The sequence below is a fragment of the Macrosteles quadrilineatus genome, unplaced genomic scaffold (assembly GCF_028750875.1).
Source record: "Macrosteles quadrilineatus isolate MER2022 unplaced genomic scaffold, UCM_ALF_1.0 Scaffold_1__1_contigs__length_201487025, whole genome shotgun sequence".
Taxonomy (NCBI): Eukaryota; Metazoa; Arthropoda; class Insecta; order Hemiptera; family Cicadellidae; genus Macrosteles; species Macrosteles quadrilineatus.
In genome coordinates this window covers 147,723,459-147,750,369 of record NW_026542594.1, presented here as the reverse complement: position 1 = coordinate 147,750,369, position 26,911 = coordinate 147,723,459, and the positions used below count along the sequence as shown (strand labels likewise).

The window sequence follows — 26,911 nt, the reverse complement described above, 5'->3', positions numbered from 1 at the left end:
GATAAAGGGCTCCAAAAGTGTAACCCATAAGCATTTGATTTATTTTCAGACAGTGATTTAAATTGTTAACCAATTTTCACATACATTCATAGCTAACGGCAACGGCACATGCACGAGCGCAGATCGTGAAATTTAAAACATATCACTGAAGGAGGTTATTTTCTGATTACTAGTGGTAAAAATGCAATTAAATGTTGATAAAAAGCCTGCCACAGGTTGATTAATGAATTAATAATTTTTTCACTATCAATTACCTCCTAGTAATAAGTAGTAATTACCTCCTATGTCGTAGACACTATCCGGAGTTTTACATTGGTTAAAAAGTCTAGTTGTTTACACATATAATAAATCGTAAGAAATAAAACATAAACATATTTTATGATTGGTTCTGGTTGTCAATGCTGGTTGTGAAATAACGGAGAATAATGTAAAAGAATAAAATTGGATATTTCGGGATAGGGAAGGTATTTTTACCTCATGGTTCTTTTGGTTTTACGAATTTATTTTAATGAAATTAAAGTTTAGTATGAACATTGCTTAAAATTATTTATTTTTATCATTTTTACGTTTCATACATTAAAGAAGCCAAAACAAGTCTGTATCTCAATTTCTGTCTTGTCTGTCAAGGCCCAGAAGGCATTTTACGTGGCCTTCTTCTCAAAAACTAGAGCATCGATCGTGATTCGATTTAAATAGTCTTTTTGGATTCGGTGGATTGACACGAGTAACTCAAGCCATTAAAATATGGCCTCACTACTTTTGAATTAAAATAAATTTGGTTCAAACCCCCAATTTTTTGCATTTTTGTCAAGTTTAGGCTACTCCTAATGTTTACCAGTATTTAATGAAATACTAATAATTTGTTTGGAGAATACGACATCAATGAAATAACGAACAGCTGTTAAAGATGAAAAGCTGGATAAAAATTATTTTTTCTAGCTGTCACTGGAAATTTGTTATTACATTTAGTTTACAAATACTGCAACCATTTCCGATCAAGTTTTGTAATAAAATCCAAAACCAAGTAAGATTAAAAATGTTGTGACTCACGTAAATAAACGGATCAAATAAATCGTAAGTGCAATAATATGTATTTAGTGTACATGTTGCTCGAATTCGAGCAATTGCAAAGTGTTAAAGGAGTTATTTCAAAATGAATAACAATGAATATTTACAATGAGTTTAAATGAGTCAACTCAAAGATTACCGGTGTGTAACTAAAACCATGTTTATTTTCGTTATTGATAAACCTAAAGCATTCATCCGGCGGGTTTTCTCCTTCTCAAAATGCCTTGCTGTACAGGCAACACAGGTTATTGATAGAGGGCCAATTGAGAACGAAAAGTCGTTTTGGGGTAGTGTTCCATCTCTTGTTCACAGTTGCAGACGATCTATTCTAGTTTTCAACCTGACTTAAAAATGGAACTGATTAGTAATCTGCGCACATTTCACCTTTATAACTGTTATTGTATAGTGTGAAAGTTGGTCAACCATTGGAAGCACCTTCTAGGAATAAATCAAAGGCTTAGGGGTCAACCTTTTGAAGCCCTAATCGAAATATGCTTTTTAATTACCATTTTGCTCTGCGCAAGATCTTAAGCTTTAAAATGACACCTCAATCGTAACAATCGGCGAAGAAGGTCGGGTGAAAAAAGGACTGTTGCAGCTTATTGAATTAGGAAGATAGATAATGTTAAACAAGACAATGACATATCGCATGCTTAATACTGGATATTACAAGACAATGCTTAACCGAAGAGCCGTTGATTTCCGGGGGTAGATGTCCGGGGGTAGATGTCCGGGGGTAGATGTCTGGGGGCAGATGTCCGGGGGTAGATATCTGGGGGTAGATGTCCGGGGGTAGATTTCCGGGGGTAGATGTCCGGGGGTAGATATCCGGGGGTAAATGTCTGGGGGTAGATATCCGGGGGTAGATTTCCGTGCTATGGCAAATAACTTTATAATCAAACAATTACATGTTGATTATTTAATAATATATTGGGGGTAAATTTCCAGTCGCGGGCTGTTTCTCGACCGTGTATAGGCCCCGCCCCTCGTGACGTCAAAATGACGTAGGCGTTTTTTCATGGGGGTAAATATCCGGGGGTAGAAATCCGCTACCCCGAAGATATAGAAAGAGATGGATGTGGGAGCCAAGTCTCCAGTGATTTAAATATCCAAAATTGAAAATTAACATTCAGAATACATATAAATATTGAATATAAAGAGACATAACTTAAAGAAAGAAGAAAATCACTATTCAACAAAATTGGTAATATCAACCTCAATTAACACTTAAAAAACTCATCATCAATTTCCAACCACCACATTGTGAATTGACTAAATTCAAGTGACTTTCAAATTAAGAACTTATAGCCTAATTTTTTTTATTCTCATTATTAGCCTATCTCCTATTATTTAGCCTATATTTAGTACTGTATGAATTAAGTTAATCAGCCTATCAGAATTCCATACCCGGCACGAACCAACCCCTAGATTAAGATAATTTTCTCTCCAAATTGTTAACTAGCCTAGCCCATCAAAAAAAAAAACCTAAACCAAAATATAATTTCACTATCTTAGCCGAATGAGATTATTGTAATAGCTATAGAACCTAAATATATTTTATTATAACTTTATTGTAATTTTATTATCTAATTTAAGTAAATTCATATTTTGAAATTCATTAATAAAGAGGAGTAGGTTGCAAATTGGCGCCCAACGTGGGGCTATTGAAAATTCTGATCTAGGCCTAACCTACGATTAACCTACACAATTTAAGATAGGCCCTAGTAACCAAATTAACACACAACTAACAAACCTTCAAATACACAAATAAAAAGTATATGCAACAACACAGGGAATAATCATTTATTTAATCAATATGAGTGACGATGACAAAAGGTACAATTTACGACCAAAGCCGAAGTTATCGTGGAAGGCAGCCGAAAATAATTTGCGTTACAATACCGACAGTGAATCAGACCCAGACGATAATTGTGGCGAATTAGCAAATGCTAATAAGCAAGATAATTTTGTGAACACCGTAAACAACATACAATCAAACGACATGAACACACAGCACAACGAAGGACACGATCTACAAGAACACATTCATATACAAAGCGTCACTACTAGAACTAGAACAGACAACACAGCAGACGCACAAGACAACGCCGCCATGACATCCGCATCGAATTCACACCAGCCAATGGGAACACAGGGAATGGTGGAACGAGAACTGGACACAGCAGAAGGACTTGACATAGAGGAGAAGAAGAACGGCGGAGATGAATCGTCACAACAACAGACAGACAAATCAGCTGATGTGAGTGACGTCACTATGAAAGCCACCACACTGACATCGAATGAACATACGACTGGAGTCACAGACATCGCATCACTGCCTCTAACAGCTGCGAGTGAAATAAATATGAATGATTCTATTCTTCAATTAATGCGAATGGTTCAACAGAATAATGCATTAATAATTTCACAACACGACACATTAAAATTAGAAATACAATCTGAAATGTCAGAAATAAAATTACAAAATGATAATTTAAAATCAGAAATTCAGCGTGAAATTAAACAGTGCCAGATTTCCCTTGAAGAAAAAATCACCTCTGTTAAAACTAACCAAGAAAACATGCGTAAGGAAATGGATCAGATACAAATAACTCAGATTCAACATTCCAAAGAGATCCTTACAATGAAAGAAACGTTTAAAGCAGAAATATATGAATGTGATACCAAAATACGTGAAAATTTAATCCAAGACTTAGAAGAACAAAAATCCGAAATGAAGTCCATGATAATCCAAAATAATTCTCAAACTCTTGAAAAAGTGAATTTGGAAATACAAAAACAAAAATATGATATTCATTCACAGATAAACCAATTCAGGTCGGAACATGAACAACTTATAACAGCAAAATCAAAACAAAATGCCCATGAAATACAAAATTCACTGATCGTTATTAAAAATCAAGGTCAAGAAATTTCAGCTATCCAACAGAATCTACAAAAACAAAGTGAGGAGATTATTAAAATAAAACAAAATATCACTAAACATGGACAAGTAACATCGTCCCCTCAACATATCTATGTTACATGTAACGGAAACTCCGGAATCGTGTCAGATATGACATTACCAAAATTCAATGGTAGAGGACATAACCCTAAAGAGTTCATTGCCAAATTATATAAATATTACAAGAAAAGTCTCCTTAAAAAGAATCCAAACGATGACGATGTTGAATTTTTAACTGACCTTATTGAAAATAGCCTAGAAAATCACGCTGCACGTTGGTTTAACCTAGTGAAACGTGACGTAAGTAATTGGGAATGTTTCCAAAACATGTTCGAAAGCAAATACTGGAATAAAGACACACAACGAGGAATCAGACAAAGACTGGAATCTGAAAAATATCGTAACAATGGTAATCTTTCACGATCTGAATATTTTGTCGAACGTGTCCTCACACTACAATCATTGACACCACCCCTTGATGAAGAAGAAATAGTGGATTGCCTGTGCGAACATTTCGAAGAACTAATCCAGAATGCACGACGAGTACAAAATATAACTACTATCCAAGGGTTTGAAGCCTTACTTTTACGGGAAGACATCAAAGATCAACAGAAGAAAAATCAACATAAACCATACATCTCAAACTTACATCAAAATCCGCAAAACAAATTCAACGAGCAATCACGAAGAAATGAAGATTATAATGATCCACATAAGAAAGAATGGAGGGGATCAGATTCAAATCGAAACCGTTACGATAATAGAGCCTATGTTCCAAAGAACCAATACTACCGGACAGCACCTCAACCAAATGATCAGCCTTATAATAGATATAACGACCGTAGGACAAATAATTATCAACCACCAGCGAATAACCAGACAAGTTCCAAACCCAATTACCACGTTAATCAAAATGACGGAAGGCGATATCCTACCCATGAACAAAAACAAATATGCCACATAACTATCGAACGAAGTCCAAATCAACCAAATATTTCCCCAACAACTCCTAACGAATATAAGGAGCCTTTAAACTGTTAGGCACTGTCGATAATAGTTGCCTACAATCAACATCAGAATCTAAATTAAATGAACAAAGATCTTCAGTGCCAAATATTAACAAAATCGGATTAAGTAGGCAAATTAATAATTATAAACCAAATGACGAAGACGCTCAAACTATATGTAATATCTATTGTGACCGAGAATTCCTACTTACAGAAGAACCAAGTCTTAATGAACAATGCTCATTAAAACAAATTCCAATTCATTATCCAGAAATCAAAATTAAAATTAATAATATTTCTGTAAATGCTCTTATTGATACAGGTTCAAACGTAACGTGTATGTCTGAAAATTGGTACTCTGAGAACCAAATAAACATTGGCCGTCATGAACAATTACCAGTTGTGGGTACAAGTATTAAAACCGCTGTAAATGATAAATCAAAGAAAATATCAAAAATAATAATGTTGCCAATCACCATAGATGATCAAATCACGAACATTCAAATGTTGATTGTACCCAATTTAGTAAGACCTATTATATTCGGAATGGACGTGTTAAGCTCATGGAAAACTGTTATGGATTTCAATCAAGAACAAATAATAATAAATATAAATGATTCACAGAAAATATTAAAGTTTGACAAAGTTAGTACAGAAGGGATATTATGTCATATAATAAAAGAAAAGCGTAATAAAATAGCCAACAATCTTAACAAATCACATATAACTTATTTTCATCCAGGCGATTTAGTACTCATAAGAAATCATCCTCTTTCAAATTTAGCGCAAGGCGAGACTGCCAAACTATTTGAAGTGTATGAAGGACCATTCAAGATTAGCAGAGTGTTAGGATCATCGACATACTTCATTAGTAGTTTAGAAAACCCAGAAGAATTCGGTCCATACCACATTTCTTCAATCAAGAACTATTTTCCCCCCATGAACAACGAAAATGTTTAATTCCCTTTCCTGTTCTCTGAAAATCAAGTGCATAAACAATCTTTTAGTGAAAATGACCGTATTGTTTAAAAGACAATTATAGTGCTCAAGATAAACTTTTATAAAAGATGAGAGGACTGTGTGTTCAGTGGTGATAGACTGATAGACAATAGGAAATGGTTAATTCCCACACACTCACACATCACAAATATATAGACACAAAACCACTTTATGTTTTCCACTGTTTCTGTTCTTTACCACTGTTTGTTTGTAATAATAATATTATTAATCATTTTTTTGTTGTGTTAACGTCCCATGTTATGTTTTATCAGGTTATATTTATGTTTTCAATGTTTGTTTTTATTCTAGATAAAAAAAAGGTTCTGTTTATGTAAATTAGTTAAGTTGTCATACATTCATTCATTATCTTATCGAAATAATGTTCTGTTGATTCATCACCATACCATCATTTCTGAGGGGATATTGAGATAAAACATGAATATACTCATATGTGAATTGTAGCTAAATTACTTTTAATATTTATTAATTACTGTATTTTCAAAAAGAATATTTAAATTTAATGAAATATAAATTAGTGAAGAAGAAAAACTATATTCAAAAATACCATTCTAAAATTAAATAGTGTCTAGGTAGGAAATATTTCTTTTGTACTGTCCAGTGTCCAGGTGTGAAGTAATTGTTGGAAGGAAAGCTAAAGAAAAGGAAGAAAATGTGCTTGTGGTGGAAGATATAGAGAGAGATGGATGTGGGAGCCAAGTCTCCAGTGATTTAAATATCCAAAATTGAAAATTAACATTCAGAATACATATAAATATTGAATATAAAGAGACATAACTTAAAGAAAGAAGAAAATCACTATTCAACAAAATTGGTAATATCAACCTCAATTAACACTTAAAAAACTCATCATCAATTTCCAACCACCACATTGTGAATTGACTAAATTCAAGTGACTTTCAAATTAAGAACTTATAGCCTAAATTTTTTTATTCTCATTATTAGCCTATCTCCTATTATTTAGCCTATATTTAGTACTGTATGAATTAAGTTAATCAGCCTATCAGAATTCCATACCCGGCACGAACCAACCCCTAGATTAAGATAATTTTCTCTCCAAATTGTTAACTAGCCTAGCCCATCAAAAAAAAAAACCTAAACCAAAATATAATTTCACTATCTTAGCCGAATGAGATTATTGTAATAGCTATAGAACCTAAATATATTTTATTATAACTTTATTGTAATTTTATTATCTAATTTAAGTAAATTCATATTTTGAAATTCATTAATAAAGAGGAGTAGGTTGCAAATTGGCGCCCAACGTGGGGCTATTGAAAATTCTGATCTAGGCCTAACCTACGATTAACCTACACAATTTAAGATAGGCCCTAGTAACCAAATTAACACACAACTAACAAACCTTCAAATACACAAATAAAAAGTATATGCAACAACACAGGGAATAATCATTTATTTAATCAATATGAGTGACGATGACAAAAGGTACAATTTACGACCAAAGCCGAAGTTATCGTGGAAGGCAGCCGAAAATAATTTGCGTTACAATACCGACAGTGAATCAGACCCAGACGATAATTGTGGCGAATTAGCAAATGCTAATAAGCAAGATAATTTTGTGAACACCGTAAACAACATACAATCAAACGACATGAACACACAGCACAACGAAGGACACGATCTACAAGAACACATTCATATACAAAGCGTCACTACTAGAACTAGAACAGACAACACAGCAGACGCACAAGACAACGCCGCCATGACATCCGCATCGAATTCACACCAGCCAATGGGAACACAGGGAATGGTGGAACGAGAACTGGACACAGCAGAAGGACTTGACATAGAGGAGAAGAAGAACGGCGGAGATGAATCGTCACAACAACAGACAGACAAATCAGCTGATGTGAGTGACGTCACTATGAAAGCCACCACACTGACATCGAATGAACATACGACTGGAGTCACAGACATCGCATCACTGCCTCTAACAGCTGCGAGTGAAATAAATATGAATGATTCTATTCTTCAATTAATGCGAATGGTTCAACAGAATAATGCATTAATAATTTCACAACACGACACATTAAAATTAGAAATACAATCTGAAATGTCAGAAATAAAATTACAAAATGATAATTTAAAATCAGAAATTCAGCGTGAAATTAAACAGTGCCAGATTTCCCTTGAAGAAAAAATCACCTCTGTTAAAACTAACCAAGAAAACATGCGTAAGGAAATGGATCAGATACAAATAACTCAGATTCAACATTCCAAAGAGATCCTTACAATGAAAGAAACGTTTAAAGCAGAAATATATGAATGTGATACCAAAATACGTGAAAATTTAATCCAAGACTTAGAAGAACAAAAATCCGAAATGAAGTCCATGATAATCCAAAATAATTCTCAAACTCTTGAAAAAGTGAATTTGGAAATACAAAAACAAAAATATGATATTCATTCACAGATAAACCAATTCAGGTCGGAACATGAACAACTTATAACAGCAAAATCAAAACAAAATGCCCATGAAATACAAAATTCACTGATCGTTATTAAAAATCAAGGTCAAGAAATTTCAGCTATCCAACAGAATCTACAAAAACAAAGTGAGGAGATTATTAAAATAAAACAAAATATCACTAAACATGGACAAGTAACATCGTCCCCTCAACATATCTATGTTACATGTAACGGAAACTCCGGAATCGTGTCAGATATGACATTACCAAAATTCAATGGTAGAGGACATAACCCTAAAGAGTTCATTGCCAAATTATATAAATATTACAAGAAAAGTCTCCTTAAAAAGAATCCAAACGATGACGATGTTGAATTTTTAACTGACCTTATTGAAAATAGCCTAGAAAATCACGCTGCACGTTGGTTTAACCTAGTGAAACGTGACGTAAGTAATTGGGAATGTTTCCAAAACATGTTCGAAAGCAAATACTGGAATAAAGACACACAACGAGGAATCAGACAAAGACTGGAATCTGAAAAATATCGTAACAATGGTAATCTTTCACGATCTGAATATTTTGTCGAACGTGTCCTCACACTACAATCATTGACACCACCCCTTGATGAAGAAGAAATAGTGGATTGCCTGTGCGAACATTTCGAAGAACTAATCCAGAATGCACGACGAGTACAAAATATAACTACTATCCAAGGGTTTGAAGCCTTACTTTTACGGGAAGACATCAAAGATCAACAGAAGAAAAATCAACATAAACCATACATCTCAAACTTACATCAAAATCCGCAAAACAAATTCAACGAGCAATCACGAAGAAATGAAGATTATAATGATCCACATAAGAAAGAATGGAGGGGATCAGATTCAAATCGAAACCGTTACGATAATAGAGCCTATGTTCCAAAGAACCAATACTACCGGACAGCACCTCAACCAAATGATCAGCCTTATAATAGATATAACGACCGTAGGACAAATAATTATCAACCACCAGCGAATAACCAGACAAGTTCCAAACCCAATTACCACGTTAATCAAAATGACGGAAGGCGATATCCTACCCATGAACAAAAACAAATATGCCACATAACTATCGAACGAAGTCCAAATCAACCAAATATTTCCCCAACAACTCCTAACGAATATAAGGAGCCTTTAAACTGTTAGGCACTGTCGATAATAGTTGCCTACAATCAACATCAGAATCTATATTAAATGAACAAAGATCTTCAGTGCCAAATATTAACAAAATCGGATTAAGTAGGCAAATTAATAATTATAAACCAAATGACGAAGACGCTCAAACTATATGTAATATCTATTGTGACCGAGAATTCCTACTTACAGAAGAACCAAGTCTTAATGAACAATGCTCATTAAAACAAATTCCAATTCATTATCCAGAAATCAAAATTAAAATTAATAATATTTCTGTAAATGCTCTTATTGATACAGGTTCAAACGTAACGTGTATGTCTGAAAATTGGTACTCTGAGAACCAAATAAACATTGGCCGTCATGAACAATTACCAGTTGTGGGTACAAGTATTAAAACCGCTGTAAATGATAAATCAAAGAAAATATCAAAAATAATAATGTTGCCAATCACCATAGATGATCAAATCACGAACATTCAAATGTTGATTGTACCCAATTTAGTAAGACCTATTATATTCGGAATGGACGTGTTAAGCTCATGGAAAACTGTTATGGATTTCAATCAAGAACAAATAATAATAAATATAAATGATTCACAGAAAATATTAAAGTTTGACAAAGTTAGTACAGAAGGGATATTATGTCATATAATAAAAGAAAAGCGTAATAAAATAGCCAACAATCTTAACAAATCACATATAACTTATTTTCATCCAGGCGATTTAGTACTCATAAGAAATCATCCTCTTTCAAATTTAGCGCAAGGCGAGACTGCCAAACTATTTGAAGTGTATGAAGGACCATTCAAGATTAGCAGAGTGTTAGGATCATCGACATACTTCATTAGTAGTTTAGAAAACCCAGAAGAATTCGGTCCATACCACATTTCTTCAATCAAGAACTATTTTCCCCCCATGAACAACGAAAATGTTTAATTCCCTTTCCTGTTCTCTGAAAATCAAGTGCATAAACAATCTTTTAGTGAAAATGACCGTATTGTTTAAAAGACAATTATAGTGCTCAAGATAAACTTTTATAAAAGATGAGAGGACTGTGTGTTCAGTGGTGATAGACTGATAGACAATAGGAAATGGTTAATTCCCACACACTCACACATCACAAATATATAGACACAAAACCACTTTATGTTTTCCACTGTTTCTGTTCTTTACCACTGTTTGTTTGTAATAATAATATTATTAATCATTTTTTTGTTGTGTTAACGTCCCATGTTATGTTTTATCAGGTTATATTTATGTTTTCAATGTTTGTTTTTATTCTAGATAAAAAAAAGGTTCTGTTTATGTAAATTAGTTAAGTTGTCATACATTCATTCATTATCTTATCGAAATAATGTTCTGTTGATTCATCACCATACCATCATTTCTGAGGGGATATTGAGATAAAACATGAATATACTCATATGTGAATTGTAGCTAAATTACTTTTAATATTTATTAATTACTGTATTTTCAAAAAGAATATTTAAATTTAATGAAATATAAATTAGTGAAGAAGAAAAACTATATTCAAAAATACCATTCTAAAATTAAATAGTGTCTAGGTAGGAAATATTTCTTTTGTACTGTCCAGTGTCCAGGTGTGAAGTAATTGTTGGAAGGAAAGCTAAAGAAAAGGAAGAAAATGTGCTTGTGGTGGAAGATATAGAGAGAGATGGATGTGGGAGCCAAGTCTCCAGTGATTTAAATATCCAAAATTGAAAATTAACATTCAGAATACATATAAATATTGAATATAAAGAGACATAACTTAAAGAAAGAAGAAAATCACTATTCAACAAAATTGGTAATTCAACCTCAATTAACACTTAAAAAACTCATCATCAATTTCAACCACCACATTGTGAATTGACTAAATTCAAGTGACTTTCAAATTAAGAACTTATAGCCTAAATTTTTTTATTCTCATTATTAGCCTATCTCCTATTATTTAGCCTATATTAGTACTGTATGGATTAAGTTAATCAGCCTATCAGAATTCCATACCCGGCACGAACCAACCCCTAGATTAAATAATTTTCTCTCCAAATTGTTAACTAGCCTAGCCCATCAAAAAAAAAAACCTAAACCAAAATATAATTTCACTATCTTAGCCCAATGAGATTATTGTAATAGCTATAGAACCTAAATATATTTTATTATAACTTTATTGTAATTTTATTATCTAATTTAAGTAAATTCATATTTTGAAATTCATTAATAAAGAGGAGTAGGTTGCAAGTTATGGTGGATTTTATCAAAAAAATTCAAAAGGTACCTACTTTTTAAAATCATTTTCATAAATATAAACATTTTTTAGGTAAAATAGAGTACTACAACCTCATTTCCTGTTAAATCTTCAAAATCCTTTTATACACCACTTAACTACAAATTTGCTAACCACATTTCCAACATGTAGCTACAACGTTTACCTGCAGTGGCTCTTCCCCCCTATACTCTTCTACGGTGAGCCTATACAGTAAATTAATCAACTACTGATGTATTTTTTCTGCTCCACTGGGTACGACTAGAACATAACTGTCTCAACTTCTTTGTTTTTTGTGCTACTCACTCACCATTGTATTGTTGTGTGATCTACATAGCACTGGTTCTTGTGTAGTATCAATGTGGCAGTGAGCAGACTAGGAGGCTCGTATGGACTGAAGGTCTCCCGTGGTAGTCTGGCAGCTTGTGCTTGCAGTCTAGCGGCCTGGCTGCTGCAACGTCCTGTACACATGCTACTCTCTGTGGAAACTCAAATGGAAGCTGTCGGGAAAAGATACCCTTGTTATTTCACTTATGAGGTAAAATATTGGTTATATATCTTATCTTTTTTTAGTCATATAAGTAATAATCTATTTCACTAATACTTCCTGGAGTTTCCAACACACTGGGCTTGCAGGATCGATCATGTGACTTGACCACATAAACCGTGTTGACATAGAAGAAAAATGTTACATAAAACTGCTATCCAGAAGTGTTCACTATGTCAGCTTACAACTAAGCTTGCTTTTGCTCACAGGCCACAAGGCCTACTTCAATCCACAGATTTTTCTGGCTTGGACTCCTGCTGCCACCAAAGAGGTCCTAGGACGGTCAACGAGTTTTTTGTCATTAGCCCCATATGACCATTCATTATTGTATTATTTTCTGATATCTTGGTGGAAGAACAACCTATAAAACAATAAGTCTGTTTGTTAAAAAATATGCTGAAATTAGGATTAAATTTATAGCTAAATGGAAATATGAGTTGCAGCTTGTAACCATGTCTATTTTTTTTAAATATTTGTAGACTTAAATGATTTGAGTTTTAAATTAAATACCATCAACCTTTCTTACAATGTTTCAGGTATTCAGCTGAAAGTGATCTTAAATGTGGCCTAAGTTTGCCTTATCAGTATAGATGTTAAGTCTGCAATAACAACTTACCAATAACTTAATTTTTTTCTGGTACATTTAAAAAATGATATTGATTAAATTAATAATTTCTTGTTGATAAGCTGTAAACTGATTTCTAGAGTGTTAAGTGATGTGTACAGTTTTCTTGGTACACAGATTTTTGCAACAACAAATAAAACAAAACACAAACTTAAAAAATAAAATAACCAAAAAGGTGACCTCAAAGTTCTGAATTTATTTATTTACTTTCATTGATTTAATTTCTCAAACAAATTCTGATCACTACTGAATTTTAAAACTTAAATTTTTCAGGCTGGTGTCGATGGTGAGGGAGAAATTAAGTATCTCCATTCTCAGTTTTATGAAGATGCAGGAATCACTTTCAACGACAATGTTGTGCCACAAGCATTCAAAGCTTTTTCAAATGTTTACAACACCAGTACCTGGGGCACTAAGATGTATGATGTAAAAACTGATAAACCAAGTAACATATGGAGTCGTGCTGGAGGTAAGGAAATACTTTGCATGTTGTTACTGAGGTCTAGGAAATCATTTACACATTCATGGATCTAAAGAGAATAGTTTTCTGTTTGTGATTTGTACAAGTATCCATCAAAACTCAGCTTATACCGTACCTTCTTAAGATACACGCCTCCCTCACCCAATCTCAATGAAAGGAAAAGTTGTAACTTTGCCGCAAAATTCCTCCATGTCCTCGGTGTTATTTCAACAAGTTTTTTTTTTAAACAAATGTACCTGCCAGAACTATCTGTTAATCACTTGGGTGTACTTTAACTTCAAAACAATAATTGTCACACAATTCACGCTGGACTATTAAATGTATAGATATTATTTTGTATATTGAATATGTGTATATTTTGTAAAATTTTCTCTTTGGAATTAGATTTTTGATACTGTCAACATTTGTTCAAAACCTGAGTTATACAATACAAAATGTAATATTTAAACTAGCCTAGCTGTTGTACCCGTGCTTTGCAACGGGAAGAGGACACAAAATAGAGACATTTTAATCTTTATCTCTTGCATATAATAGTTACACATCCGCCAACGCTTTTAGAAACAAAATTAAACTTTTATGGCCTTAATAGAAACGTTTAAGTTATGACTTTTAAATCTGGTAAGTAGTGGATACCACCATTTTGGTTTTGATAAATTTTAAATCTTGTGTAGGCTGATATGAGAAAAACTGACCAAATCTTCGAGTAAAACTTTGAGATACATGATTTACCAGATTTACCTTCATCTCCCTTAATTACACATCTTTTAATTTATTATTGACATTTTCAATTTCAATTTTGAAGTTGCAAAAATACTAATTATTAAATTAAAATATCTTTATATTAAACTCTTCTTTATATTAAATCACAAATCCTTTCATCTTCAGTTTTTTCACTCACAATAAATAATTGGCAAAACTAAGTCAGCTGTTATAAACTTTACAAATATTGCTGTGCCTTATCAATTCAGTCTTTTGAAATGTTAAAGAAACTATATCTATATAGGTACTATAAAAAATTTCAAACAAATAATTTAGCATTAAAGACAGCAGACAAAACTAATATGATTATCAAAGCATCAAGGACTAAAAAATGTAATAGCAAATACAGTGTTTCATTGCATCTCTGATTCTACTCTACAAAAATATCAACAAACAACTTAATATACAAACCAGTTCTTTTAATCAGTTCCATCGACATTTTCACACTTACCATTAAGAAAACATAGTAACAGATATTTCATTGATTGTAGAAACGAAAGAACACTGTGTACTGCTTAGTTTTATGATATTTTCCTTGGTTTAATTTAATCAGTGGTGTGACAAAACACAAATAATAAATGTATCAAATAAAGTAAATGTGAACTGAAAGCTACGTTTAGATAAAATAAGAGTATTTTGTATTATCATTTGATAATTAAATATAGTTACACATATACAACAGATTTTAGAAAACAAAAATCAACAACAATTTAGTTATTGATGATATTCTTTAGTTTAATTTAAGCATAGGTTTAGCAAAACACAATAACTTAATTTACCTAAATATACATTTAAAAAACCATGTGATGTGCTGATGTGCAAGTTATGTTAAGTTAATCTAACACATGTGAAGCAGTTAAAATTTATTTAAAGTAGCCTCTAAATTCATACAAAACATCTATACATTGTAATTTTCATACTGTTTTCATGAAAACATATCAATAACATTATTTTCACTTAAGATTATTAACTTAAGACGCTTTAAAAATTCCAAAGCAGAGTCGGAGTTGATACAGCAACGGTTATAAAATCTTTTTTTTCTATAATCATTGACATAGTTTTAGAATAAATAATCCATGATAAAAGGTTAGATTAAAATAAACCTACTTCATAGTTATGGAAAATATTATATTTAATTTCTTTGTATCAGCTGTCTGAAATTGTGAAATATGCAGTTTAACAGTTCTTCTTGTTTATATTTAAATGTCAAAGCAAATGTAAACAAACATTGTTGGTGTTCTCATCACAGCCATGGAGACCGATCAATATTATTTACTTTTAAAATGTTCACCTCAGAACTTTTAAAGCCAAAGGGGCAAAGCCTACGGTCAGTATCGAAATGTGAATAGTCCTATAATGGTCCTTGGTATTGTAGCTATATTTTTGTAAAATTTAAGCCCAGTTGATTCAGTAGTTTTTGCACCTATTAGTAATACGCATACAGACAGACACCATTAGATTTTTATATAATAGTAAGTATAGATCTAAACACTATACTAACTGATAGTTAAGTTAATTTGATGATTTGGTTTGAATGTGGCCAGGTTCCCTGGAGGCCATCACGATGGCTGAGCATGTGATGGAGCACATTGCCCATGAGCTGGGCAGAGATCCGCTGTCTGTGAGAATGTCCAACTTGAACTTGAGCTATCCCATACCTGATCTTATAGCTCAACTCATCAAGAAGTCTAATTTTGATGCCCGGAAATCAGCCATAGACGATTATAACAAGGTGATTCTCGCCGTACTATAGTAGGTTGTTGTATGTATTATAGTAGGTTGTTTTAATAATTTTCTAGGAAACTGCAAAAACTTTTAACCAATTACTAGGCTAAAGTACCAGACTAGAGATGATTACTGTGGTGTTTGTTTAGTAAGATTTTTTATACTTTAATGTGAACTAGATGAGACATCTCTTGAGTTGACCGATGCTTCTATTTGTCAAAAGAGGTAACTCACTTAGGTCCCATCTCTTAAGGGGTTATTGAGAAATAATTTTTTGAACTTTAAATCTGTTTTGCAACTGATTCCTCACATATATCAAAGGAGGCATGGGGTGTATTATTTGCATTGTCTAGTCCCAACTTACTGGAATAAAAATAACAATAATTGAATTTTGGGTAAGAAGCAGAATTATTATCATAAATGTTTTTAGTCGTAAAATCTTGTCTCTCTGAATGTACTGTGCGTTCCCTTGTGAAACCTTGTATAGATCTGGAATCTAGATCTGGACCTTGTATACATATGAACCACTTCTAAGTTTGATATTACAATTTGCCTTCTGTGTTTGCCTTAGGTCAATCAATCAATATCAATCTTTACTCACATATTTATTGAGTAAAGAGTTGAATCAAGAGTTCTAATCTTTTGTGATCAGCAAATTACTACTTTAATTTCAAATACTGTGTTGTAACGAAGGTAAGAGAATCATTAATTTCAACTTAAGTTTTCATTTAGAATTACCATTTAGAACTTTAGTTTCCACACATTTATTTGTTCTCTAATGTACAGTTTATAAAGGTAAAAACGATTAATTAATTTCAAGGTTGCTTTAACTTTTTAAATCTTAACTGTACTACATAATGCATTTCTAAATATTTCTATGCACCTTCTAAAATTTTCAGAAAAATCTGTGGAAGAAAAAGGGAATATCCTTAGTTCCAATGAGATTTCCAGTAGAGCTAGTAGGAAACTATCATGCAACATTATCAGTCTATCAAAAAGATGCAACTGTCCGAATAAGCCATGGTGGAACTGAGACTGGACAAGGAATCAATACAAAGGTAAAAAATATGTGTAGGCCTAGTTATAAGTCTACGCAAAATGGAGAACTGGCCCTAGTCCGATGGAAGAGTGTTGGTAGCTATGTTTTTTCATGAATTCCTATAGCAAATGATAATTTTTATTTTAAAGACACGTCCTGTGGTACTTCTCCATCGGCAAAATTGAGAACATCTTCAGCAGTCAGTAGTCACGGAAAAAAATGAATATATTCCACGTTTACAGCGAAATCATGAACATTGACTGTGATCATGGCGAAATCATTGGCAGTTTTTGCAATGGTTATTTGGGTTGTGTTACCCAAGCAGCCTCTGATGATTTGTCTTGTGTTTCACTTGTGGCTGGCCTAGCATCTGCTAATAAATGTTTTCATTTTGTTTTTAAATATTTTTAATGTGTGTTCACTGATAAAGACGTCTGTTGGATTTTAAGACAAACTAGTAATCCTCAGACATATGTAAGACTGAACACGGGCAAAGGTACGTAACCTATCATATTTTATTGTTTTAGGTTGCACAGATTTGCGCCGCATTATTTAAAATTCCCATTGAATATGTGTTTGTAACAAAAACAAACAACTTAGTCTCTGCAAACGATGCTCCTGCTCAAAACGGATTCTCAGATGAAAGTGTATTCTATGTGAGTATGTTTGATTTAATATAGAAATCTCTATAGTTCAAGTTCTAAAAAGTAACATAACTGCTCATTTATAGGGTGGTTTGGTTTACAAAACATTATAACCAATAGTTGTTCTGCCCACTCTTCACAACAGGGAATATTAAAGAGAATGATGCGGGGGTCTCTAAATCTACTGTAAAAAAACTGTTACACTTACCATACAAATTGTATAAAAAATGTTGCAGCCAGTTCTCGGTCGTACATATAGCTTGTTTTGTTTTAAATCACTTGTTGTAAATCAATTGTTGTAAATCACTTTAGTATTTGCATTAAACTGTGTGGCAGAATCCAAACCAATAACTTTATTGTAATGCACACATCTATTATGAGAATCAAACCACAGAAAACATACTACTATAACCCAGTTCTAGGTTCGAGGTACAGTTCGTAGGCAGCGCCACCAGCGTTGCAATGCACTCAACATATCAACATCACGAATTGACAGGCAAAGCTCTCTCAAAGTACTTAACGCTTTTTATCATGCGGTTGGCATTCTGGGCTATAGTAGTATGTTTTCTGTGATCAAACGGAGTAAATGGCTACCATTTTGAAAGTAAACATGATAAAAAATAATATTTTGTCTCAAAATAGGTCTTTGCATTATCAACCTATGCACTAAATTTCAATCCATCACTAACAGCAATTATGAAATTAAAAGGTTTGTTGAAAAAACAAAATGGCAACTATACGGGTGATTTTTGTTTGTGTTTGGTCCAGGAATGATAAATACCAGGTGGAAGAGAGTTCCTGGCCACCCTGTGTAATACTACATTCGTGTGACACGTTTCACCTGTTTACACACCTGAAATTCTATTGGACCATATTTGTCCTGTCTACCCTACCATTGTGATATTTTATAGTAGAATTACAAATCTTTTAATTGCCTAACATTTATTACTGTTTTGGCTAAAGGTTAGGAACGAAAAAATAGGAAAGTATTCAGTATAACATGGTATAACTGTGATCAGTGGTGAAGTGGAGCAGGGAACACATGGGGGCGTTACCACTCTGTTCTATTTTCCAAAAAAATCTTTATTGACAAAAGACTTTTTCTGAAGCAAAATGACCGCTCCTGAGCTGGGAAGTTCACAACTACATTACTGACTGTAATATGTTCAGGCAGTAGAACAGTGTTGTCTGGAACTGCTGAGACGCCTGGAGCCAGTCCGACAACCTCTAGGCGACCCAGACTGGCTGACTCTCATCAGAGCTGCATTCAACCAGTACGTCAACCTCAACGTCTCATACATGTGAGTGTGACCATCAATTGACTATAAACCTCGCCATTGAATAACTTGAGTAGTCGGAGTTAAAGGTTACAGTTCCAGCCCCCAGCCAAGAGAAGAGGCTTGCTTTTGCTCACAGGCCACAAGGCCTACTTCAATCCACAGATGTTTCTGGCTTGGACTCCTGCTGCCACCAAAGAGGTCCTAGAACGGTCAACGAGTTTTTCGTCATTAGCCACATATGACCATTTATTATTGTACTATTTTCTGATATCTTAGTGGAAGAACCACTTATAAAACAATAAGTCTGTTTGTTAAAAAATATGCAGAAATTAGGATTAAATTTATAGCTAAATGGAAATATGACTTGCAACTTGTAACCATGTCTATTTTTTAAACATTTGTAGACTTAAATGATTTGAGTTTTAAATTAAATACTATTAACCTTTCTTACAATGTTTCAGGTATTCAGCTGAAAGTGATCTTAAATGTTATAATGTTTTTGGAGCTACAGCTCTTGAGGTTGAAGTGGATATTCTCACAGGAGAATACAGGGTAGGTAAAAAATGTTCCTATATAGTACAATAGATACGGTAATTATTGTGAGAAGTCCTCACAATGTGTGTACTCAAAATCAACAAACCCTATTAATGTAGTGCTTGTAATGTGCAGTCAGGCAGACAGTGAAATTGAAATTGATTAATATTTTTTAAGCATTTACTTTTATTTAGAGTCATAGCTGAATTTCACCAACTACCAAAGGCAATTTGGTTGAGGTGCATCCAATAACTGCTACATGTTTGTTTACATACAATTTATTGAATGACTTTCAGTGAACAGAGTTTTGTATCATAAAGAAAATTTCTCCCCTGAACTACCCATCTTTTATTTTTATTGTGATTGGTGGAACAATAGCTAAACAATGGCTCTGAGCTATTCTGACTCTGATGACTTAATTTTAATTTAGTTTATCTCCCATCCTTCTCCCTTTGAATCTTGAGATTGTGGAAATAAGCCCCATCCTGTTGGCAGGTTTTGATATGAGGCCTTCATGGATCTAAGTCTTGCACTACCATACCAGCCAAGCTTTGAAGAATACCAAATAACTCCCATCGTGTTATTCAGTTATTCTGCTAATAAGGATTTATGCTTTTGTAAATAGATTTCCTAAAGTATGTAAATATAAGAATTATTTTATGATCTTGGGAGTGAGCTGGTTTAATGGTAAAATGCGGAAGCAAAGTCTGGGGTTCACATACCAATCATCAATGGATTTTATTTAAGTGATAATCTGCGACCCTCTAGACTGAAGTAATGTAAAAACAGTTGCGGATAGAGCTTATAGTGTCCTACTTTGATGATCAACTAAAATAATATTAAGTATTTATGGGTTTTCTGGACAAAAAGTAATTTATGCTTATAGGTGATCCGAGCAGACATTCTAGAGGATGTTGGCAAAAGTCTTAACCAGTTCATTGACATCGGTGCAGTAGAAGGAGCATTTGTAATGGGTTTGGGATATTTCACTTCGGAAGAGCTCAAGTATGATGCCAAGACAGGGAGTCTACTCACAAATAGACCTTTGGTATGAACTTTGGAAATCATTAAGTTAACATTTTAACTGAACAAAAAAGGAAAACCAAAGTAATAAAATATATATCTATGTAGATAAAACATTAAAACTATATGTTGGAGAGTAGAAAATATATACAGGATTAGTGAAAAGTCTAAACACATTTTAAATTTTTGATGTACATACCAATTCTATAACACCTTTTGAGTAATGAGTAATGACATTGAACTTTCTAAGTATAATAGCATATGTTTATTACCTCAAATTTCGTATTCAGCAGGCAGTTTGAAATTTTCTGATATACGGAAACCCACATTAATTGACATCATATTTTAAATGTCCTAAAAAAGAGCAAAAACTAGAGGTAGGCCTATCTGTCAAAACTCATAATTTTGTATAAAATCACAGCACGTTTCAAACTTTGATGAAATTATAACTGTTGGTTTTGTCAAAAAGTACACTCCTTATAAATTCTTCTATGGCTATTTCTAGTGAAGCTCAAACCTAGAGCCATATGAAAATATTTCCAATTCAAATTTTTAAAAGCTCCCTTGGTTAAACCCAAGGCTATTAAAAAGAAAAAGAGGTTGCCTCAGTCGCGCGTATGACGTCACCCGCCGACCCGGATCTGTTTACAAATAAATAAATGAAAAACAAACAACAATAACAAAGTACTTGACAGGTGACAGCTGTGTGAATTAAAAGCAGCACCGTCTGGGTCGGCGGGTGACGTCATACGCGCGACTGAGGCAACCTCTTTTTCTTTTTAATAGCCTTGGGTTAAACCATCTGTCCCAAAATGCAGCATTTTGCAGGTGTCCTCAGCTTTTCACCTATAAACCTTTCTTAAGTGATCGGACACTTTATAAAAAGGCATTTAGTAAAAATGATTTTTCCTACACTATTCTTGTTCTAAAGAAGAGCTATCAAACTAATGACCGATTCAGGGTCGAATCAACAAATAAAAAATATCAGTCAGACATCCCTCATGCTTCCGAACCACATACTCAGTTGGTTAATTAATTGCTACCCATTTGATAGCATTATTATTATTGTCATTATTATTATTATCACATATTGATGACTAATTGTGTACCGGTACACAAAAAACTAGTAGTATAGTGCAAAAAAATGTTATACGGTTGAACAAATTTTATTTAGTTTCATAAGTTATGACGCATTAAAAAGGTATTCTTGGTAGCTTACTTCATTATGATATTAAATTTGTGGTTAGTTTCATGATTTATTTATCCTCGAAGGGATACAATAGAGGACATCAATTCACACAGACATTAAAACCATTGGAAACCATATTGTTATCTACCTGTTTGAATATCACTAATTACTACTGCAGCTACCATGTGTTTGTTTCAGTTCTACCATATTCCTGGAGCCAAAGACATACCTACAGATTTGAGGGTTTATTTATTAAAAAATGGAGATAATCCTGATGGCGTTCTAAGATCCAAAGGTAAATTTTAGTACAATTTACCAATTTAAAAAATCTCAATAAAACTTGTTTTTATGGCTGATTATATATGCTCTATATGCACTAAGAACCATTTGGGAGCTAATTAATACAGATAAACAATGTACAAAATTACATTTTTGTAAATTATTTAGATTTAAGAATCATGCAGTATGACTAAACTCATGTCTGATCCTTGCTTATTATTTCCCTTCTTCAGCATCAGGTTATCAACTGTGACATGTTTCAGCTGTTTTCCAACCCCCACTTTGCCTGGCATCTGCAGTGATGTTTGCAATCAGGCAGGCACTTACCTCCGCACGCTCGGACCTAGGCTTGCCTTATAAGTACCTCAAAATCGGTAATTATTAAACTGAATGTTACATAAAAAATAAAACCGCTAGAATATTAGTTGCTTATTAGTTACTAGAAAATAATGGTGCGGTTTTAACAACCTGTAAAACTGTTATAAGACAAATTAAATGACTTCTGTTGGTATCCCTGTATCTAGTCGCTCAGTTTTGTTCACATTTGTTAAAACAGCTGTTTTGATTGTTGTACTATTCAAAACATTCTTAATCAATAAGTTGAGTTTTTTTTCGACCAACATGTTTTCAGATCAGGAAAAAGCTAAGTGTGTATTGTTATTAAGTGAGTTAAAGTCAGTGACTTTAGTGCAACGGGCATTTCGAAGAGCATTCAATAAAGCTCCGCCTCATAAAAACAACATTAATCGTTGGAGTAAGCAATTCATAAACACTGGGTCAGTTAAAAAGCAAAGTAGACCTGGTAGACCACCAGTATCTAACCAGACAGTTGAAGACATCAGACTATCTTGTGTTAGAAGTCCAAAGAAATCCCTCCCTCGCCGTAGTCTTGAATTAGGAATACCTGTAAGTACTCTTCACAAAGTTTTACACAAAAGACTCCATCTTCATGCCTACAAAATTCAACTTCTTCAAAAAATAAAAACGGCAGATTTGATAAAAAGAGCAGGATTCGCTACATTTATGTTGAACCAAATGGCAGAAAATGAATCATTTTTGAATAAAGTCGTTTTTCAGATGAAGCCACATTTCACATCAGTGGTTGTGTTAATAGGCACAACGTAAGAATTAGGGGAGCTCAGCATCCTCATGAAACTTTTGAAAAGGAAAGAGACTCACCAAAAATAAACGTTTGGTGCGGCCTATCCAGAGAAGAAGTAATTGGGCCATTTTTCTTCGCTGAAAAAACTATCAATGGAAATGTTTACTTGGACATGTTAGAAAACTATTGTTTTCCTCAACTTGACGACATGGAAAATGCAAAAAGCCTTTATTTTCAGCAGGATGGAGCACCTCCACATTATAAAACAATTGTTCGAGATGCTTTAGATGTTAAGTTCCCGAACAGGTGGATTGGAAGAGGCGGTCCTATAGCATGGCCCCCCAGGAGCCTGGACCTGACTCCATGCAATTTTTTTCTTTGGGGTCATGTAAAAAACATAGTATATGCTCAAAAAAATTGCAATTTGGACTACCTAAGGGAAAGAATCATTCATGAGCAGTTTCAACGGTGACAAAAGAGATTTTGCAAAATGTGTGGGCTGAAGTAGATTATCGTTTGGACGTCTGCAGGGCTAGGAATGGTGGCCATGTTGAGCTTTTTTAGATATGTATAAAATCTTTTTAATGTAAGGAATCCAATAAAATAAATAGTTTTTTTGTACCTCTTCTCGTTATCTTTTTATTTAATAATCAAACCGCACCATTATTTTATGGAAACCCTGTATATATAGATTAATTAATTAAGGTTACATTTCAATAGATGTAATAATGAAGCTCTTTTAAGTTATTCTGTTCCGGCTTTTGAATCTAAGTAAACATTCTGAGCTGGGAATCATTGTTCATGATTCTTTTAAGTGTTAAAATTAAAATTAAATTAGAGGGATAAGCGGAAAACATTTTTGGTTTTGAAGGAAACTTATACTAACTATTGAACTGTCTTGTATTTTGAGTATCGCTTAGTTTCATTAAAAAGTATGAATGGTGCTTTGATTTGAATAATTTATTCAACTTTTTATTTTCATGAATAATTACCTTTTTTGTTACTTTTTCTGTTTCAGATCCACCATTTACTGCAGAAAGATTGGTTACACACTTGAACATCGATGTTAAGCAATATTTGCTATGAAGCCTCATATCCACAATGAAAAGATTCTAAAAAGTAAAAATCATTCACTATTCTTTATATAAAAACGTGGTTTTTCAAAACTTGAATAAAGTGCAAATGGAATAATTATTTTCCTGACAAAAGTATGTAAATCTCTTAACCATTCCAAACATATTTTTGATTTTGAACACACACGGTTCTACTCCAGACAATTGTTTGTTTAGTTAGAGTCATTCTTGATGATGCTGGGTTAATATTGCTTAAAGACGAGTTATAGCAAATATTTTTCCATCCCTTCAGTAAAACGGTTTTATGATGTTTGAGATCTAGAATCTTACCAATTCCGATACTAACCATCAGGAAGGGATCTAGTACATAAAAAGATTATTTATTTATTGCATAAAAAAAATTTACAAACTCATAAAATCTAGTTACAAAGCCATTAATGGCTTGTCTGCAGCAATTATTATAAACTAGCTGTTACCCACGGGCTTCGCCCCGTTTGTCTTCATAAGTATTAATAAAACTATTGATTGGTTAAGTTAAGAAACAAAACAGAATACAGTAATACAAACAAATAATCACACTTTTAATCTATAAGTATAAAAGAGGATGTTTGTATATATATGTTTGGCAGTGATAAACTCAGACACCGCTGAACCGATTGCCACGAAACTTGGTACATACGTGTAGAATTTCATGGAATAGGTTTATACACCATCAATTTCGTGATCCGTCCAATCGGCTCTGCCCCAGTGGCTCTGGAGTTTCCCATGTTAACCTTATGAGAAATGGAATTAATGAATCTTAACAGCTGTTTCAATTAAACAAGTTGGTTCTGTTCTATGATGTTCAATAGCATTAAAGTTACAAGGATTACCAACAGGGTGTAGCACTATTATTTCTTTTACATTTATGACAACAATTTGCAACCAAAAGGTGAGTGAGCATAGCGAACGAACTTCAACCTGGAGGCGAGTTTGCGTAGTGAACGAGCTAACCTGAAGGCAAGTGAGCGCAGCGAACGAGCTCCAACCTAAAGGTGAGTGAGCGTAGCGAACGAGCTCCAACCTAAAGGTGAGTGAGCGTAGCGAACGAACTTCAACCAGGACGTGATTGAGCCGAATAGAAAGACCAAAAATATTGTCTACCCACTAGCATTAATATAAGAGCAATAATAAAGAATCGGTTATCCTTTGAACTATATGTGTTTCATTAGTTGTCGTAAGTATTTTAATTTAGTTATAAGCACTTCATATACAATAAGACAATTAAACGTTACGGTACTTAAATTATAAATAGTCAAAGGCAAGACAACGTCTGCCGGGTTCAGCTAGTAAGGTAATAAATTGAAAGAGTAACAAACAAAAAAGTAAGTTACAGCTGAGGTATTTTTAACATTAGTTATTTGGAAAGTTCCCTTTAAAAAGAAATTACGACCTAAAGGGAAATTTATGAAATAATGGATTGTTTTGCGCAAAACTAAGTGGCCGTTGATGAAGCAGGGTTTTCCTACTCAGCCCAAGGGCATCTGCCACTATCGCACCCAAAGGTCTGCAGCATTCTCTTTGACTGTATGTTGCCATTATGTTTGGGTGATGTTTGGGTCTGACGGGCAAACGAAGTAGATCGGGTGCTGGGTCCGAGCCCGCCAGGGGTATCTGGGGATCTATCGCTCTGGTTATCTCTGGTTTCCCAGCAATGGGTAAGGCCTCGATCGGGCAGCGGTGTAAATGGGAGGGTCCCCTTCCTCCTGGCTATTGATGGCGGGTTCTGCCTGTCAGGGATTAGATAGGTCCCGAGTGTTGCTTGCACTAAATGCGTCGGGGCGCTCTACCATGGACCTCTAGGTCTCGACCTAGTGGAACCCAGGTGGAGTGACGCTTAAACAAGCAGCCGGAATCCCTGGTTAGGATTGAGGGGCAACCCTCCTTCCGAAGGGTCTGCTTCGGCAGCCGGCGAGCCTGATGACCTTAAGTCATCCGCCCATGATGTGCTAAAGGTTGATGCGTAAGCTTCGGCCTACATCATGGGGCCCGGGTATGTCCTAAAGGATAGGTACCGGGTATGCAGTCAGGGGGCTTCGGCTCTCATGACAAAACAAAATGGAAATGGAAATGGAAATGTTGCCATTATCATGACGAGGAATTGTCCGTTAGGGTTTGAGTTTCCCCCGACAATGCCCTTTATCTTTACCTTTGATGCCCAGTGGTCCATGTCAAGGTCATTCTCCAGCTTGAGGCCTTCCTGGTCATTGCCCCTTTGAGGTGGAAAGAAACACTGATACCTTCACAGCTTTCACAAGGTCTCTGGCTGGGGCAAGCTGTAGCAAGATTTTCCTGAAGGGATTCTACTCCTAAACTTGCTTGACCAGCCAATCCTTTGTTGCTGCGTTAGCACAGCCAACCACCAAGGCTCCACCTTCAAGATGGCAGCTGCTTATCCTGACGTCTTTGCCACAAATGGCCCACCTGGACAGCTCCCCACTGATTTTATCGGCTTCAGCCTCCGTTTGTTTCCTGTCCGGGTGTTCAGATCTGGCGATGGCCATCTTCTCCATAGACAGTGTCTCCGAATAGGTGGATGCCGGTGCTCTCTGCGAAACACCCGAGCCCTCTCCCTCTTTTGTCCTCGTCTTCTTTATCTCGCCCCATACATCCTCATGTGTCAGGTGCTCTCGACCCCTCTTT

At 34.2% G+C, this 26,911-nt stretch overlaps 1 protein-coding gene across 1 annotated transcript in view; it reads left to right on the top strand.

Moving 5' to 3' along the window:
- LOC129001378 (uncharacterized) overlaps nucleotides 1-24,347 on the top strand; it is a 46,308-nt gene extending 21,961 nt beyond the window's left edge. The window contains exons 14-24 of the mRNA XM_054428633.1: nucleotides 12,284-12,467; nucleotides 13,375-13,570; nucleotides 15,886-16,073; nucleotides 16,966-17,124; nucleotides 17,633-17,761; nucleotides 18,920-19,050; nucleotides 19,491-19,581; nucleotides 20,450-20,611; nucleotides 21,974-22,070; nucleotides 22,318-22,428; nucleotides 24,175-24,347. Of these exons, the coding sequence (XP_054284608.1) occupies nucleotides 12,284-12,467; nucleotides 13,375-13,570; nucleotides 15,886-16,073; nucleotides 16,966-17,124; nucleotides 17,633-17,761; nucleotides 18,920-19,050; nucleotides 19,491-19,581; nucleotides 20,450-20,611; nucleotides 21,974-22,070; nucleotides 22,318-22,428; nucleotides 24,175-24,242 (1,516 nt within the window). The 3' untranslated portion in view covers nucleotides 24,243-24,347. The remainder of the gene's footprint in view (nucleotides 1-12,283; nucleotides 12,468-13,374; nucleotides 13,571-15,885; nucleotides 16,074-16,965; nucleotides 17,125-17,632; nucleotides 17,762-18,919; nucleotides 19,051-19,490; nucleotides 19,582-20,449; nucleotides 20,612-21,973; nucleotides 22,071-22,317; nucleotides 22,429-24,174) is intronic.
- Nucleotides 24,348-26,911: the final 2,564 nt, after the last annotated feature.